The sequence below is a fragment of the Saprolegnia parasitica genome, assembly GCF_000151545.1.
Source record: "Saprolegnia parasitica CBS 223.65 unplaced genomic scaffold supercont2.9, whole genome shotgun sequence".
Lineage (NCBI taxonomy): Eukaryota > Oomycota > Saprolegniomycetes > Saprolegniales > Saprolegniaceae > Saprolegnia > Saprolegnia parasitica.
Genome location: NW_012156403.1, coordinates 262,271 through 277,682, shown reverse-complemented (window position 1 = coordinate 277,682; position 15,412 = coordinate 262,271). Strand labels below are relative to the sequence as shown.

The following is a 15,412-nucleotide window of genomic DNA, read 5'->3' as shown; positions in this document are numbered from 1 at the left end:
ATCGTTGGCGTTTCCACGTGGCTGGGTTCAGTTCCCAAGATAGCTCGGCGACGATGGTGTTTGTATCGCTCGACGGCTGCGCCGACGCTCCGAGCGCCGTCGCCGACAGCGTACCCAACGAGCACCCGGTCGCTGTGCGCGTGACGCCGGGGTCGCCGCCCAAGCCCGTCAAGAGCATCTCGCCCGTCAAGACGCTCGACGACGAGTTCGTCGTGTTTGTCTCGGACCGCGCGACGACCGACCGCTGGGCGCTGCGCAAGACGTACCGCCAGGTCGCGGACTTGCACAGCAGCATCAAGGGCTGTGTCGTCGGCGCGAACTGTCGGCGCTTTGCGTGCTGCGGCCCACTGCGGCGCGTCGCCAAGGCGCGCATGCCCCGCCAAGCGCGGAAAGTGTGCTTTCGCTTCGAGGCCACGCTCATGACGCTGGATGCCAAGGCTGCCCAGCGCACGATGGGCGTCGAAGAGTACTTGAACGAAACGATCATGGCCACGAACGGGCGCGACGCGGAGTGCCCGAGCCTCGACGCGGCCCGGACTGCGCTCGACGCCTTCCTCGAGGTCGCGCACCGACGCGAAGCGAAAGCGTCGGCCACGATCGAAGCACTGCTTCACGGTCTCCGCGTCACGGACGCCGTCTCGGTGCACATCGAGTGCTCGGTGTGCTTGACAAGCTTTCGCGACGACGCCAACGCCGTCCAGCTGCCGTGCAGTCATGTCTTCCACGCACCGTGCGTCGAGCAATGGCTCGCCAAGAGCACGACGTGTCCCGTGTGTCGACAGCCCGTGACCGCCTCGTGACACATCTCAAAGGTCTCTGCACTGGTCGTTTGGAATGGCCTGCTGCTTGATACTAGTAGCATCTAGACTTGATACAAACTCGATACAAACGGACTTCACTTCCACTTGGTCTATTGGTGTTGGTAATTCTACGGAAGGCTCTATCGTTTAATGGCCTTCTTCTTCGGCCCGTCGTCGTTGGGCGTGCTCGCGTCGTCTTCGTAGTACGACGTGCCGTACGCGAGGAAGAACTCGTGCATGGGTGGCACCTCCTTCCACGTCACGACGTAGAGCTGGTCGAGCACGATCTTGGAGTCGGGCTTCGTCGGGTCCACGATGCAGCCCGGACACAGAATCGAGTTGTTGTAAAAGCCCGAGGCATCCCAGTAAATGTCTTCCGGGTACTCGTACACGCGGTCGTTAGGAAACCCGCCCATGGAGCCCTCGGCGTCGACGAGGCCGTCGTACTCGACGAGTCGGTGGCCATACTGCTCGACGAATCGGTCGACTTCCTTGACTTCGCCGTTGACGACGACAAAGGTCTCGCCGACCTCCCCGCAGCGCGCGACCTTGTTGAGGCCGTCGTGGTGCATCTCTTCCGAGATGCGCCGACTCCCGAAGATGCACACGACCGAGAACGCCGGCCACGGATGCTTGGAGAGGTTGAACATACCGCGACCCGAGTTGGGAATACCGGAAATCGCCATGCCCATGGTGCCGTTGATGTTGGATTCCGTGCGCTGGATGTCCTTGAGCTTGACTTTCGTAAACTTGAGCGGCGGCGGCTTTGGGATCGATGCTTTGAGTGCCGCGAGCTCTTCGTCCGTGAGCTCGGGCGGTGTCTCCTTGACCAAGTGCCTACAGCATCATGCCACCAATAAGAACGGAGATGGATTTCAAAGAAACACGTACATTTGCTTGGCCTCGGTCTTGGCGCTGCGCTTGTAGGCTTCGTGGATCGTCGACTTCATGCGCGGCGACCACCACTTGCCCTTGGTGGACGTCTTGATCTGCTTGGAAAAGTGGAACGTAATGAGCCGCGAGACGTTGAGTGCCTTGCCGTCCTTGGCAGCGGCCACGGCCGTGCGCGCGACCGTGAGGAGCCGGTCGTCGATGAGGTCGTCGAGGGCCGTGTTGGCGCGCTCGCTGAGCGTCCAGACGACGCCGAGGAGCCGCTTGACTTCGCCTAAGTCGACATCGCCGAACGCTTCGACGACCGCGACGAGTTTGTTAAAGTCGGGGTTTTGCGAGTAGAGCGTGTGGTTGCAGCGCTTGAGATAGCTCATGACGTAGGCGTTGAGGTTGTCGCACGGCATGCGCGCCTCGAGCTTGCGCCAGAGCTCGTCGATAAGGCACGCGTCGCTGTGGAAGATCGACTTGGTCGCTTCCGCGTCAAAGTCCCACGTGCACGCGAGCGCCTCTTGCATGACCTCGCCCGACGTGCGCATGTGCTCGGGCTCGACCGACGTGTGGTGCGTGTCGATGAGCTGCTTGAAGTTCTTCTTGACGTACCGGTGCAGGAACTGGTCGGTCCAGTACCGGCGGTTGCTCGTGTCGTTCTCGAGTGCGTTCGGCGGCAGGAATTCGCGTACGCTTCGTTGAGCGTCAAGACGTGGTCGATCTCGTACAGCTCGTCTTCGTTGGCGCGCGAGAGGTAGATCTCCCACGCACCCGGCGTGATGTTGTGCTTGCGCATGAGCTCCGCGACCTGCGGCGACGCGGACGACGGAAGGTCGCTGATCGGCGACGACGACGCCGTCGAGTTGGCAAGCGATTCAAACGGCAAGTCCAGCGCCATGGTCGGTCGCTTGAACGGGATGTGCCACTTTTCCCAGAGCACGAGGATTTCGCGCACAACGGTCTAGGGCCTCATGAGCATTTGCAGTCGATGTTGGGTATGCAGCCTACCAGTTCCTTCCAGTCGTCGTCCATGAGATCGAGGAGTTGGTAGAGCACCTTCTCGGACGCGACGACGAGCGGGGACGAGGCGAGGCGGCTGTTGCCGTGCTCGTCGTTCGTGCCGCCACGCACCTTGCGAAACACTTCGTGCGCAAGGAAGATGACGTTCAGCTTGCCTTTGTTGTGCTCGAGCGCCTCGGTCGCTGCCAAGATCCTTCGCCAAATGCTGTCAAAGCCATGTTCTTGCTTGAGGATAAAGCGCATGCAAATCTAAGCATCGCCAACGTCAGTATATGACCATTGTCTATGGGCATGAAGTACCTCGATCGCCGACTTGGTTTCGGGCAGGCGCTCGAGGAGCATGTCGAGCTCCAGCAGCGGGTCGTTCAACGACGTCGAGAGCGTCTTGGCCTTGACTGCCGCCTCGGCGAGGCTCTGTTTCTTCTGCAGCAGCTTGTCTTCGATCTCCTTGTTGATCTCTTTGCTAATGACGCCAATGACGACGCCGTCGTCGTCGCGACAAAGCGACTCGACGCTCGCGCCCGTCCGCTTCAAGCGCTGGAGGCTCTTGAGCTGGTGCAGATCCACGGGCGCGACGAGGTGCAGCGTGAAGATGTACTTGGCGTACGGGAAGCTCACGCAGAGCGCCATGCGCTTGCGCTTGAGGTACGCCAAGAGCTCGCTGGCGTCCTTGGAGGCAAACTTGCAGAAGAAGCTCGTGCCGGGCACGGCGCTGTACTTGGTCTTGGTGCTCACGCTGAGCTTCTTGGGAAAGTCCTTCAGATAGTGGCGCTTCTCCGCGGGGAGCTTCCCGACGAGGCTCATGGAGACGCCTTGAAACTTGACCTCGACGCGCCACACGTCGGCCGCCATGGACCCGCTCATGATCGCGCAATAAAAATAAATGTTCAAAAACCCACACTGGCCAGCAGCCAGTGCCCTGTTTGCACATTTTCATCTCTCGCACGAAGGGAGTTGCCCTCGATTCTAGGGGCAAGTAACCTCGTGTGCACCTCCGAGGTGCAATTTCATTTACGGGATCGCCGTAGAGGCGGGAACTTGACACGCGGAGGAATATGACGATATTGTTGTTCGTGCTGCATGTGTTTATATTGTATATATATTTATATTATCTATAGTCGTTTTAGAGTTGGCAGACAGGTTGGAGGGTGGTGGGGTCGCGTCAGTAGTCGTACGCGGGCGCCGACCACTGCGGCGGCGGCGTCGGGAGGTGGTTGAGGCTGTCGCGACGCGCTGGCAGCGTCACGCGCCGCTTGGCCATCTCGTCCTTGACCATGTAGCGGTACGTGGACGGCGGTGGCGGCGTCGGGTGCATGTGGTGGTGGTGCGGTGCTTGCTGCTGGTACTGCAGCTGGTACTCGAGCGTGCTCCCTTGCATCATCATGTCCATCGCGCCCCATTCGATCGTGTTGCTCTCGACCGTGCGGAGGTCGGCTTCGCCGTGCGCGAACCTGCACTCGTCCGTCGAGTAGTTGCAGCAGCCTTTTAGAAAGTAGTAGCAGAGCTCCGTCTTGTAGTTTTGGAGGCGCGGCGCGGGGTTGGGCAGCGGCACCGGCGCGACGTTGACGCTCGGCGGTGGCGGCTCGCGGAACACCACGTCGCTCTCGCCGTGCGCGAGGAGGCACTCGCGCCGAGCCTTGGGGCACTGGCCCTCGAGGTACATAGGGCAAAGGCGCGTCTTGTAGCCAGGCGTGGTCGAGACCGGCACTTTGGCGTTGACCGGCGCGACGTTGACGTTGTTGGTGGTGGTGGTGGTACGGACGAGGTCCGACTCGCCGTGCGCAAAGGAACACGTCCGCCGCGTCTTGTTGCACTTGCCTTGGAGGTAATACATGCACATCTCGGTCTTCCAGTTGCTGCTCGCGGCGCGGAACTCGGGCTTGGCCACTGGCAGCGGCGCAACACTGGGTCTCAGCGACGCGTGGTGCTTCAAAAGGTGATCCATGGTCTTGGAGACGTCACCGTTGCTCGCGCGCAAGGCGTCCTGGAGGTCGTCGAGGCTGACGCCGTCAAAATCTCGTAACATACCAAGAGTACTGCTGCTCGCCGCGCAACTGTCGTCGCTGTCCACCGAGTCGTCGTTGGAGCTGTTGCTCGTCGTGCGCCGGCTGCTCAAGCTCGACCGGTCCTTCGCCTCGGCGTCGGGCGTGGCGCCATCGAGAGAAAACGCGTCGGCCGTCGGCAACTTGGTGAGAAGCGCCGAACTCATCGTCGCGGCGGTCGCTGGCATGACGCACGGCGAGTCCAAGAGCGAGGACGGAAGGAACTGACCCATGTTGCTGTTGCGCAACGACGTCGAGAGCGGTGACGGCGACGCCGTCGGATCCTGCTCTGCATCGTCGTCGTCGTCCGTGACGGGCGTGGCCGAGTAGAAGCGAAAACCGAGAAGGCCCGGCGCGGTGGGCGGCTTGGTCTCAAACGGCTTGGGCGGCGAGTCCCACGGTCCGCAGCGCCCGTTGCCGCCGACGCATCAACGCTCGGGCGGCCCGGCTCGTCTTTGGGTCCAGCCGTCACTGCTGGTGTGGGCGGTGCAACGCGATCCTTTTGGAGCTCAAACGCTACGGTACGTTCGCGCACGAGCTCCTGCTTGAGCTTCTTGATCAAGAGCGACTGAAGCGACACCTTCTCGTCCGCAGCCGCCTTGGCAGCTTGGGCGGCGGCCAATCGACTCTCCACGTCGGACGACTGTTTGCAGTCGACGGCGCAGTCGCGACCGTAGGCCAGCACGACGCGGCGGAGCGCCTCCTGCACACTCTCGCCGATCGCGTCGACGATGTCGACGACTGCGACATGTCGATTTTGCATTGATGAGAGCGCGTCTTCGGTTGCCACGGGCGCGGAGGTCATATTCGGCTCTACGACGTCGCGAGCCGCTGCTACTGATCTTCGTCCGGCACGGGCTGAAAGGAAGATGATGATGACCGCGCACGAGGTGTCACCTGGCAAACCTCTCCAAATTAATATCCGCGCTCTCGAGACGACGCGACGAGCCAATCCAAAGCCGCGATTGCACCAGCCTGCACAATTTGAATGGCAGCCAGGCGCCATCCGGATAAGAATGACACGGTGATGAGCTGGCGCGTGTCTAGCAGCCGAGCCGCGATCACGCCATCATCCAGCGACGCCGTGGCGATGATTCGTCGCATGTCGATGCTTGCATGCGAGAAGGAGCCCTCCGTGTATTTCATTGTAGCTCCTCCTCCGACATATTCCAAATGCTTTGAGGTGCCACGTGGTATGACGTCAGTGCCGAAGTTCCAGGCTTGGGTGCCACGGAGACTGCTGTACTGCCGGGCATGCGGTAGCTACCGAGGCTGCATTCTCGCTGCGCCAGACGCCTTTGCTCAGCATCTTGTTGGCTCGTACCTCTCCACGCGGGTGGTCGCTCGAGTGCTTCACATGACTGCGCTACATGGACACGTCGGCGACCGCTCAAGATCGGGATTCTATCCGGAGACGCATTGATGCCGGATACAATGCGCAGATTTTGGGCGCATGATGAAGTCGTCGTTGCGCGGGTACACGTCCAAGGTGGTCCATGACCTGCTCTGGGCCATGGCAAGCCCTCACCTGCTGTCCGAAGAGATGGGCGTCTTGCCTGCGTCCATGGCCGACGACGTCCTCGCGCAACCGTCGACGCTCGCGTGGCTCGCGGCCCTCGACGCCGACCCGGCGCCGCTCGTGGCCTTTCTCTTCCGTACGACGATGCATGCATGGCCTTTCTATTGATCGACGAGCGTCGTCTGGTTAGAGAAGCGCCGTGATGCCAACTCGCTTGCCCTTGGCGTCTACTACGCCGGCCTCCTCGAGTACTGGCTGCGCTTTTGCCCGGCGTGGCGCGTCGAGAGCCTCGCGGTCGGGCAGCAGCTCGTGTGCAACGAGAAGCATGCGATGCAAACCGTCGGGCAGCTCAAGTTTGTGTTTCGCCAAGCAGGCGCGCAGCCCATGCACTGGGAAGCGTCCATCAAGTACTTCTTGCTCTGCCATGGCCCGCCGTACCAGCTCGAGCACTTTGTCGGGCCGCACTTGGGCGAAAACCTCGCGTGGCGAGCGATCGAGATCGAGCGCAAGCTGAGCATGAGCAAGGGCGAAGCCGTGCGTCGCTGGATGGCGGCGCATTTCGAGCTCCCACAAGCTTCGATGGCACCCACCTCGTACATGGTACTCAAAGGCGCGCTTTTTTATCCGCTCACGGCGCTGTCATCTACTTACGACATTCGCAATATTCCGCTGTGCACGGGTCTGGCCGTCGACCACCGACGTGGGTGGTGGACATCCGCGCCAGCCTCCGACCTCCCGCGGACGACATGCTCAAAGCATGCCTTTGCGATCCTCCCCAAGATGCGCTGGCTCGCGCCTGTCGTCGCCTTCCGTGACAAGGACGGGTCGCTCTACCTGCCGAGCGACGATCGCATGGGCCTCGATCGCGTCGATCTTCTCTCGGTGCACCAACTCTTAACCCATCTCGCTGCCCACTTTGACACGTCGGAGAACGCAGTGCTCGTCGCTGAAGTTGACGGCTCCGGCGACGAAGTCTCGCGCGGGTTCGTGATGGATCCAAGATTTGACCCGTCGCCGCTCATGGCCAACGCGCTTCGGTACAAGCGCCGGAAATCCAAAGACGCCGCTGGTGGGCGCGAGTATGAGCAGCGCCGGGGCATGACAGGCGACGGCGTCCGGCTCAAGCACGACGTACCATCGGCCAAGAAGCGGCAGCTGCAATTGCACGACCTCCCATCGACGCCGCGCGAGCTGTTGTTGGCACTGCAACAACACCTGGTCGCGCATAGCTTTACCTATGCGACGATCAAGGCGGCCCTCATGAGCTACTTGCAGGCCGCAGAAATCATGCATGGCCGCCTCGTCGACTGCGTGATCGCGCTTGTCCAAGGCAGCGACGACTCGAAAGACACGCTGCGCATGGGGCACTTGGTGCTCGAAGCCTACAGTGCGATGCGGACGACCAAGAACGAAGCGGCGTCGGCGCTGCGCCTCGAGGCCTTCTTGCACGCGCAGCTGGACGTGCGCGAGCGCTGGTGGTGCATTCGGCTGTGCGTGAAAGCCATGGGGCTGCTCGGCGCCTCCGTCGACAACCCAAATAAACATCCCATCGAGAGGCTTCAAACTGCCGTGCAAGTCCTTGTGGCCGCCGCCCACCCGCGCTGGAACGCCGCCGCCGTCGATCTCTGCGCCTTGTATCGGCTGCCTCGGTACAGCCTCTGCCACACTACAGCGTTCTGGCATTGATCAAATGGGTTAGGACCGACGAGGCGGCCATGGATATGCTCAGCGCGATGCTGGACCACGCCGACTATTATAACGCGGAAGCCTTCTTCGACGCACAAGTGACGCTCGACAGCACTGGCGAGCGCACGTCTCGCCTCGTCGGCTGCATTGCGACCCGCCACGCGCTGCCGACAAAGATTGCGCGGCGGCGCGGCGATTTGGCGGCCTCATGTCGCCCCATCGAATCGACGAGACGACGTCCGAGATGCCGCCCTTTTGACGCCCAAGCACTACGTGCACAGCTCCAGCCCGCCATTGAGCGAGCTCTCGACGCCGTGCACTTGGTCGATACGCCGGACGCCTTCTGGGCGCTGCATGCGCATCTCGAGCGCCTCGGTCGCGACGGTCGCCAGCACGTGATTGGCGTTGACTGCGAGTGGCGGCCGCGCCAGCACGCCGACGAGACAGCCAGCGACGACGAGCGCGTGCAGGTGCTGCAGCTCGCCGTCCCGGACGCAGTGTACGTGTTGGACACGATGGCGCTGGACGCGGCCGGTCAGCACAACGGGCTCTTGCTCATGGAAGCGCTCTGCTCGATGCTTTTTAGCTCGCCGAGCCTGCTGCTCGTCGGATTCTGCTTTGCTGGCGACGTGCAAAAGCTCCGAGCGACGTACACCAGCGTGATGGACCGCGTCTGCCCTTACACGACCAACTGCCTCGAGCTGCGCAAGCTCGCGCTGCTTCGGCTCCCGACCGAGTCGGCGGCACCGACGTGGGGGCTCGCGACGCTTGCTAGCGCGTGCCTCGGCCTCGCGATGGAGAAGGACCAGCAGTGCTCCGATTGGAGCGTGCGGCCCTTGACACGGGTGCGTTGCTTTTCTTGAAAGCGTTCACATACATATTGGTATAGGCGCAAATCGAGTATGCAGCGTTGGACGCCGTCGCCGTACGCCTCCTGGCGCTATTCTTCGTCGCCGATCTGCTCACGCTGCGCAGCGACGCGGGTCTTCTCGCGTCAGCGCCTGTGACCATGCCCGCGCGTCTCCTTCGTCGCCTCTTGATTCGCGAAGACCGCCGCGACCTCGGTACAGAAGATGACTTTCCGTCTGTGATATTACCCTATTTGCCTAGTCCCGTTTTTGCAAGAGAGCCACGTTGTTGCTGCTCTCACAGCACTGCACCTTTCGTTCACGGTCCAGGACGCCGCCTCGGTGGTTCCCAGAAGCGCCATCGTCAAGACGGTAGCTTTCGCCGTCACGTCCGAGGCCACTGCGTACATCGCCGTCGTGCTCGAGCTCGAAAAGCCATCGACACGACGGCACTTGCCGACGCGCTGGGCGTCGACGCCAGCCACCTCTCGCTCGCGACCGACGCGGTGCGTTGTGTGATCTCATCGTGCATTCTTCTTCATGTTGACTAGGAACTATTGCACGTGTTTGGCTACCCGCGAGGCTGCATTGGACCGCTCGGGCTGCGCCAGCAGCGCCACATTCGAGTCGTTTTGGACGCGCATGTGGCGTCGATGCAAACAATGTTCTGCGGCGTCGGCGCCCTGCGTCGCGTCGTGGGCCTTGCCCCCCAGGATGTTCTCGCCCTCGACGGAACACCCGGAGTCGCCTCCGTGACGCACTATTCGTCCGCTAAGCAGAGACGGATAGAAAAATACATCTCCGTGTATCGATCTTTCAACTTGATTCGGTCGACGGCGCCAACGACCTTCTAAGACACGATCAACAGCCACGAACTTGGGAGCATGGGAGTCTATGTCGCCCGTTTACTTTGTACATGTTGTCTACGAGAGCGACTCGAGGTCGTGGCCGCCGCGCAAGACGACCTGCGTGAACACACTGTCGTGGTGCTGCGCGAGCTCCGCAAACGTGCCCTACGGGATTGCCATCGTGAGTGCCCATCCGATTGCGTTCTGATGCGACCTCTTCGACGACGCGACCGTCCGAGATGACGGCGATGCGGTCGGCGCTGCGAATGCTCGAGAGGCGGTGCGAAATCAAGATGACGGTGCGGTCCATCTTGGCCCTATGTCAACAGCAATTACGTTCCGCATGAAATGCAAGGTGCCGCACTTGTCGATCGCGTCCTGGACGAGCCGCTCGCTCTCCTGGTCCAGCGCCGACGTGGCTTCGTCCATGAGCAGAATGCGCGGGTTCTTGACGAGCGCCCGCGCGATTGCGACGCGCTGCTTTTGGCCGCCCGAGAGCGACAAGCCCTTGCTGCCGACGTGCGTGTCGTACTGGTCTGGCAGCGACATGATAAAGTCGTGGGCATTCGCTTGCTTGGCCGCCTCGATGATGCGGTCGAGGGACACGTCGTCGTCCGCCGTCAAGCCGTACGCAATGTTCTCTGCGATCGTCGCGCCAAAGAGCGGCGGCTCCTGGCTCACCTACGAAAGACGCTTCGTGCAACGTGTAAAGACTTGGGTTGGACGCACCGTGCCAATGATGCTGCGGAGCTCGAGCGGGTCCATGTTGGCAACGTCGACGCCATCAATCAGGATGCGGCCACCGCACTTCTCTAGGCGACGAGAGAGATGAGACGTCCAAGACGGCGTGCGATATACCGCCGCGGAGCTCGTAGAAGCGGGCGAGGAGCGCCATGACGGTGCTCTTGCCGCAGCCGCTGGGTCCGACGACCGCGAGCGTCTCGTGCGGCCGGACCGTGAGATTCAGCTTCTCAAAGATCTGGGCCTCGGGGCGCGCGGGATAGTGAAACGAGACATTTTGAAACTCAATGTTGCCTTGGAGGTTCGTCGGCAACGGCTCGGGCGACGCCGCCGTAATCACCTGCGGCGTCCGGTCCACGAGCTCAAAGACACGCGTGGACGCGCCAATGCCCTTCATGATGTCTGCAACGTTGCATGAGACAGGACCGTTGGAATGTGTGCGCACCCGAGTAGAAGGACGAGACGCCAGCAAACGAAAACCAACGTAGAGCGTGTACATGAGGAACGAGCTAAGCTCGCCGACCGTGAGCGCGTCCTCGGCGACCATGGAGCCGCCGTAGCCGAGCACCGCGAGCATGCTCATCTTGACGGAGAAGTCCACCGCGCCAAAGAACGTCGAGCTCGCGAGCGACCGCTTCTGCGCCAAGTCCAAAATACCCGCAATCTTGGCTTCGTGCGCGGTCGTCTCGTACTCCTCCTTGGCAAACCTACGGTCAAGACTGTGAGATCGATATCTTATCCTGAGACCGGCAAGTACCAGCGCACGACGCGAATGTTGTTGAGGCGTTCTTCGGCGAGGTCGGTCGCATCGCTGAGCTGCTTCTGGACTTCGGCCGTGAGCTTCTTGACGTACCGGCCGTACGAGACAGCGCCCAGCGCCAGCGGTGGGACGATCGTCAGCATGACAAGACCGAGCTTCGGACACGTAACAAAGAGCATGGTGACGCTGCCAATGCCCTGGCCAATGCTGCGAAAGCCTATGCATGTTCGCTTGGGTGTGGGCTGGGATGGATGAGGCGGACGTACCGCCGGCGACGTTGTCACTGAGCACCTTGCCGATCAGCGCGGTATCTACGATTGCAAGTGAGGGCAAGAACGATTGCGACAGTAGTCCACCAGCGCTGAGACGGTTGAGGAGCTCGCCCGTCTTGGTCTTATCGAAGAAGGTCATGTCTTGGCGCAAGATCGACGCGTACGTGTCTTGGCGCAGCTTGTTGGAGATGCGCTCGCCAATCATGTTCATCATGTTGATGCGCACGATGTTGGTCGCGGCGCCGACGAGGAAGAGGCCGCCCAGCGCGGCCGAGACCGTCGGGAGCATCTCGACGCCGCCTGGTTGCGTCACGACGTCAATGATCTTGCCCATGCCGAAAGGCACAGTCATCGTGATCGCGGTCGAGAGACCCAGCGCAGAGAGCGAGATCGCGAGGTTCTTCTTCTCGGGCTCGTACAGCTGCATGAGCCGGCGAAACTCCGAGAGCTTGGACGCTGGCTTGGCCTCGGGCGGCGTCTCCTTCTCCGACGGCGCATGAAGCGACGAGTGGGCGCGGAAGAGCGCCGGTACGAGGCCTTGTCGGTCGCTGCGGGTGCGGTAGCGCAGGGCCACGGACGGGCGGACGCCGGACCGCAGGCGGAAGGACAGCATCGCAATAACAATGACCGAGCAAGCCCGCCGCGTGGAATCAACCAATCAAAACGCGCGCACGCGTCACGGTTAGCCGAAACCGGTTGACGTACTGGACCGAATTGGACGTTCGCGATGCCACACGAAGTCTTTGCAAATCAAAACACTGTTTCCCAAACAGCATTTTAAAATGTCTCCAACAGAGTCCACAATCGTGTCTGTGATGGCCGTGACTGGGGACACGGTCATGCAGCGACTAAGAACCGCCACCAAAACCACCGCGAAACGCAGCTCACTGCACCTACTGCATTTCTTATTCTGTTCCTCGTCACAGCGCTTCGAGGAGGTCGCGGATGTACCGAACTGGTATTAGTGTCGAGTCCAGTCCCTCGAACAAAGATTTGGCGTCGATCCCTATTTGAAAACGTCGGAGCGATGGCACCAGCTGCTGCAGACCAAGCTCCTCAAGAAGACGCTGCCCAGAGTGAGCCGTGTTCGGCTACGGTTTCAAGCAAGCGATCCATGCCAGATCATGCCTGTCCACAGAGTATCGCATTATAGGAGCAGTAAAATTCAACAAGCACAACTGACACGGGCAAATATATAAGTTGTGCGGCGGCACACTGGGCGGCACGCGTCGCTCCATTTTGCTCACGCGAGTTACTCGCGCCCGACCGGCCGTCGTAAACGCGGCGCAGGTGCACACTAATTGCGCATGGCGCCAACGTGTTGCGCAAAATGCGATACACTATTTGCGTGGACTCGTCTAAGTGCGGAAACCGCGGCCGTGTCGCAAGGTAAAGTCGTCTGCGCACTTGACCGAGCGAACGTTTTCAAAGCTAAACTTGCTGCCATGGGCGTGGTCGAGACGGTGCACAACATCCGGAGCCGCGTGCTCCTCGAGCTCTTGGCTGTCGGCCTCGAGGAGGAGCCGACGCCGCCCTTCCACCAGCCGACGCCGATCGGCGCGACGCCGGCGCCAGCGCCCACCAAGATCCGCGTCTTGTCGATGAACGTTTGGGGCATCCCAGTCACGCCGTATTGCACCGAGCGCGCCCAAGCGATCGGCGCGATCCTCGAAGAGAAGGCCAAGGACTGGGACATCATCACGCTCCAGGAGGTCTGGCACCGACGCGAGAAGCGCATCATCGTGCACGCAGCGTTGCGCGCGGGCTTTGCCTACTCGCACTACTTTCATCCGGCGGTCGGCTTTCCGCTGCCGTTAGGCCACGACTCGTTTGGCACGGGCCTCCTCGTGCTCTCCAAGTTTCGTCTCTCGTCGGCCATGTACCACCCGTTCCTCTTGACGGGTCGGCCGTATGCGCTGCACGAAGCCGACTTCATCGCGAACAAGGGCGTCGGGATCCTCCGCGTCCACAGCCCGGACGGCGCCGAGATGGCCGATCTGTACGTGACGCACCTCCTCGCCAACTACAACCACTTGGGCTCGCCAGGTCCCGGCGACTCGTACCTCTCGCACCGCGCCGCGCAGGCGTACGAGCTCGCGACCTTTATCCAAGCGACGACGCGCAACGCGCTCATTATGGTCTGCGGCGACTTCAACTCGCCCGCCAACTCGCTCGTGCTCAAGATCGTCCGCGACCTCGTCGCGCTCCGCGATGCGTTCGCGGACAACCACAAGAACAAGGACTGCGAAGGGCTCACGTTCGGAACCGACGACAACGAGTTCTCAGCCGGCGAGTTTCCGATGCGGATGGACTACATTCTCTTCAAGTCCCAGCGCTGGGCGCTGCATGAGAGCAACGTCTACAAGGAGTTCTTTACCAACACGAAGGGCGACGAGCTCCCGCTCTCGGATCACTTTGGCGTCTTTGCCGAGTTCCGCCTTACGACGCACGACAACGACGACGAGACCAACAACAACAACAACAATGAGCAAAGCGACAAGGTTCCGGCCGGTGAACCGTCCGGTTTGCGCAACCGCAAGCAGCCGCAGGCCGTGGCGCCAGTGGCCTTGCCGGCCGCGACGCCGTCGACGGCGATTGCGTGTCTCGAAGACATTCTCCGCGAGCTCGAGGCCGGGAAGGCGCAGACCGTCGAAGCTCGTCTCACGCACTTGACGCGGGCTTTCGGGAGCCTTTTCGCCGTGCTTGTGGGTGGCATCGGCATGGTGCTGTACAGCCACACGCTCTCGAACGCCTTTTGGTACATGGGCTATGGGCTCCTGACGCTGCTCTTCGTGTTTGGCATCCTCGAGTACATCGTCTCGTTCTTCGTCCTCACGCTCGAGGTGTCGTCGTTCACGGAGTTTCTCAACCAGATCTTACTCCACCGCCATACGCTTCTGGAAGGCAGCGTTCAAGACGCGTAAAACTCACGTTAAAGATTTAGACGAAGCGTATTTGTGCACATCATGTCTACGACGTGGCCGATTGCAGCCGCGCTTGGACCTGTGCCACGTCATCCACCGACGAGATGCGCACAGCGGCACGATGGCTCGCAAACTGTGCTGCGACGTCGTCTAAAAGGCAGCTTGGAGACAACCAGGATGATGCTCGTAGAGAGTACCGTAGGGGTCGATGGTCGTTGATGGCACATCGCTTCGCCGTCCTGCTGTCGCGTGCAGCTGATGGTGCAGCTCTACGCGCATCATCATGAAGACGCTGTGGGCTCATCGTCTGAGCTGCGAACCGCGCATGGTGCCAATCACGTCCCGAAGACCCGTCGCCGACGACACCATTTGATGCGTAAACGGTGCGACTACGAGAGACAGCATTACATGGTCGATGGCAACCCGTGGAGGACCTACCGGTCTCCGACATGCCCTCTGTGAACTGCAGGCTGCGGCAGAGCTCGTCCACGTTGGCGACTTGCGCGTCGAGGGCGACCTGCGCGGCGTGCAACTGTTCCTGCTTCAAGGTCGCGGTTTGAATCTGCTGGCGGAGCTGGTGCAGCTCGAGCTCGAGTGCGCTGACGTCGGCTTCGCTCCAATGCGCGGCGTCCGTGAAGCTCGCGTCGATCTCGTGCTGGTACTTTTGCTGGATCTCGGCGATGTTGGCCGGCGCCACAAACACATTGCGGAGGATGTAGAGCTCAAACTTGTCAAAGTTCTTGGTGAACGACCGGCTCACGAGCTGCATGTACTCGCTCGTTCCCTACGCCAAGGCTCAGCCTGGTAGCGCTAGGCGTCGTACGTTGTGGATGGCCTGTGCCTCGGCGTTCGTGACCACTGTGCCCTTAGACTGCACGAGCTTGCGCTCGAGCTGCTGCGCGCCGTCTTCAATGTACGACTCAACAGACTTGAAGACTACAAAGAGATTGTCGCTTCGCGCACGAAGCCATGTGAACGCACCGTCGTCCGTGAACTGCAGCCCGCGGCCGCTGAAGAAGTCGGGCGCGTCGGCCATTATGTGCTGGCCGTGCTGGCCACGCCGGTTTTTGCAT

The 15,412-nt window shown here is 61.2% G+C and overlaps 7 protein-coding genes across 7 annotated transcripts; 3 read left to right on the top strand and 4 right to left on the bottom strand.

Annotated features, from left to right (window-relative positions):
- The first annotated feature begins 41 nt into the window (after nt 1-41).
- SPRG_03551 (hypothetical protein) lies at nt 42-934 on the top strand. The gene has a single exon (XM_012342131.1). It carries the CDS (start codon nt 54-56, stop codon nt 798-800), a length of 747 nt encoding a protein of 248 aa, XP_012197521.1. The 5' UTR covers nt 42-53; the 3' UTR covers nt 801-934.
- A 6-nt stretch (nt 935-940) lies between these two features.
- SPRG_03550 (hypothetical protein) lies at nt 941-3,563 on the bottom strand (the record flags this gene model as incomplete). The annotated part of the gene is made up of 5 exons (XM_012342130.1): nt 941-1,637; nt 1,692-2,327; nt 2,372-2,640; nt 2,688-2,948; nt 3,000-3,563. 5 exons carry the CDS (start codon nt 3,561-3,563, stop codon nt 941-943), a joined length of 2,427 nt encoding a protein of 808 aa, XP_012197520.1.
- Nucleotides 3,564-3,768: 205 nt separating this feature from the next.
- On the bottom strand, nt 3,769-5,546 carry SPRG_03549 (hypothetical protein; the record flags this gene model as incomplete). Its single annotated transcript, XM_012342129.1, has 2 exons — nt 3,769-5,121; nt 5,175-5,546. 2 exons carry the CDS (start codon nt 5,544-5,546, stop codon nt 3,862-3,864), a joined length of 1,632 nt encoding a protein of 543 aa, XP_012197519.1. The 3' UTR covers nt 3,769-3,861.
- Nucleotides 5,547-6,182: 636 nt separating this feature from the next.
- SPRG_03548 (hypothetical protein) lies at nt 6,183-9,313 on the top strand (the record flags this gene model as incomplete). The annotated part of the gene is made up of 5 exons (XM_012342128.1): nt 6,183-6,396; nt 6,451-7,909; nt 7,960-8,791; nt 8,836-9,010; nt 9,057-9,313. Exons 1-5 carry the CDS (start codon nt 6,195-6,197, stop codon nt 9,311-9,313), a joined length of 2,925 nt encoding a protein of 974 aa, XP_012197518.1. The 5' UTR covers nt 6,183-6,194.
- A 404-nt stretch (nt 9,314-9,717) lies between these two features.
- SPRG_03547 (hypothetical protein) lies at nt 9,718-12,028 on the bottom strand (the record flags this gene model as incomplete). Its single annotated transcript, XM_012342127.1, has 8 exons — nt 9,718-9,807; nt 9,857-9,959; nt 10,007-10,323; nt 10,372-10,454; nt 10,501-11,090; nt 11,141-11,360; nt 11,410-11,454; nt 11,500-12,028. The coding sequence occupies 8 exons, from the start codon at nt 12,026-12,028 to the stop codon at nt 9,718-9,720; spliced, it is 1,977 nt and encodes a 658-aa protein (XP_012197517.1).
- An 832-nt stretch (nt 12,029-12,860) lies between these two features.
- Nucleotides 12,861-14,361, top strand: SPRG_03546 (hypothetical protein; the record flags this gene model as incomplete). The annotated part of the gene is made up of 1 exon (XM_012342126.1): nt 12,861-14,361. The coding sequence occupies one exon, from the start codon at nt 12,861-12,863 to the stop codon at nt 14,337-14,339; it is 1,479 nt and encodes a 492-aa protein (XP_012197516.1). The 3' UTR covers nt 14,340-14,361.
- A 278-nt stretch (nt 14,362-14,639) lies between these two features.
- SPRG_03545 (hypothetical protein) lies at nt 14,640-15,375 on the bottom strand (the record flags this gene model as incomplete). Its single annotated transcript, XM_012342125.1, has 4 exons — nt 14,640-14,728; nt 14,778-15,123; nt 15,163-15,275; nt 15,321-15,375. The coding sequence occupies 4 exons, from the start codon at nt 15,373-15,375 to the stop codon at nt 14,640-14,642; spliced, it is 603 nt and encodes a 200-aa protein (XP_012197515.1).
- Between the last annotated feature and the right edge of the window lie 37 nt (nt 15,376-15,412).

Coding starts and splice junctions, on each gene's coding strand:
- SPRG_03551 (XM_012342131.1), top strand. CDS start 54: ATGGTGTTTGTATCGCTCGACGGCTGCGCCGACGCTCCGAGCGCCGTC.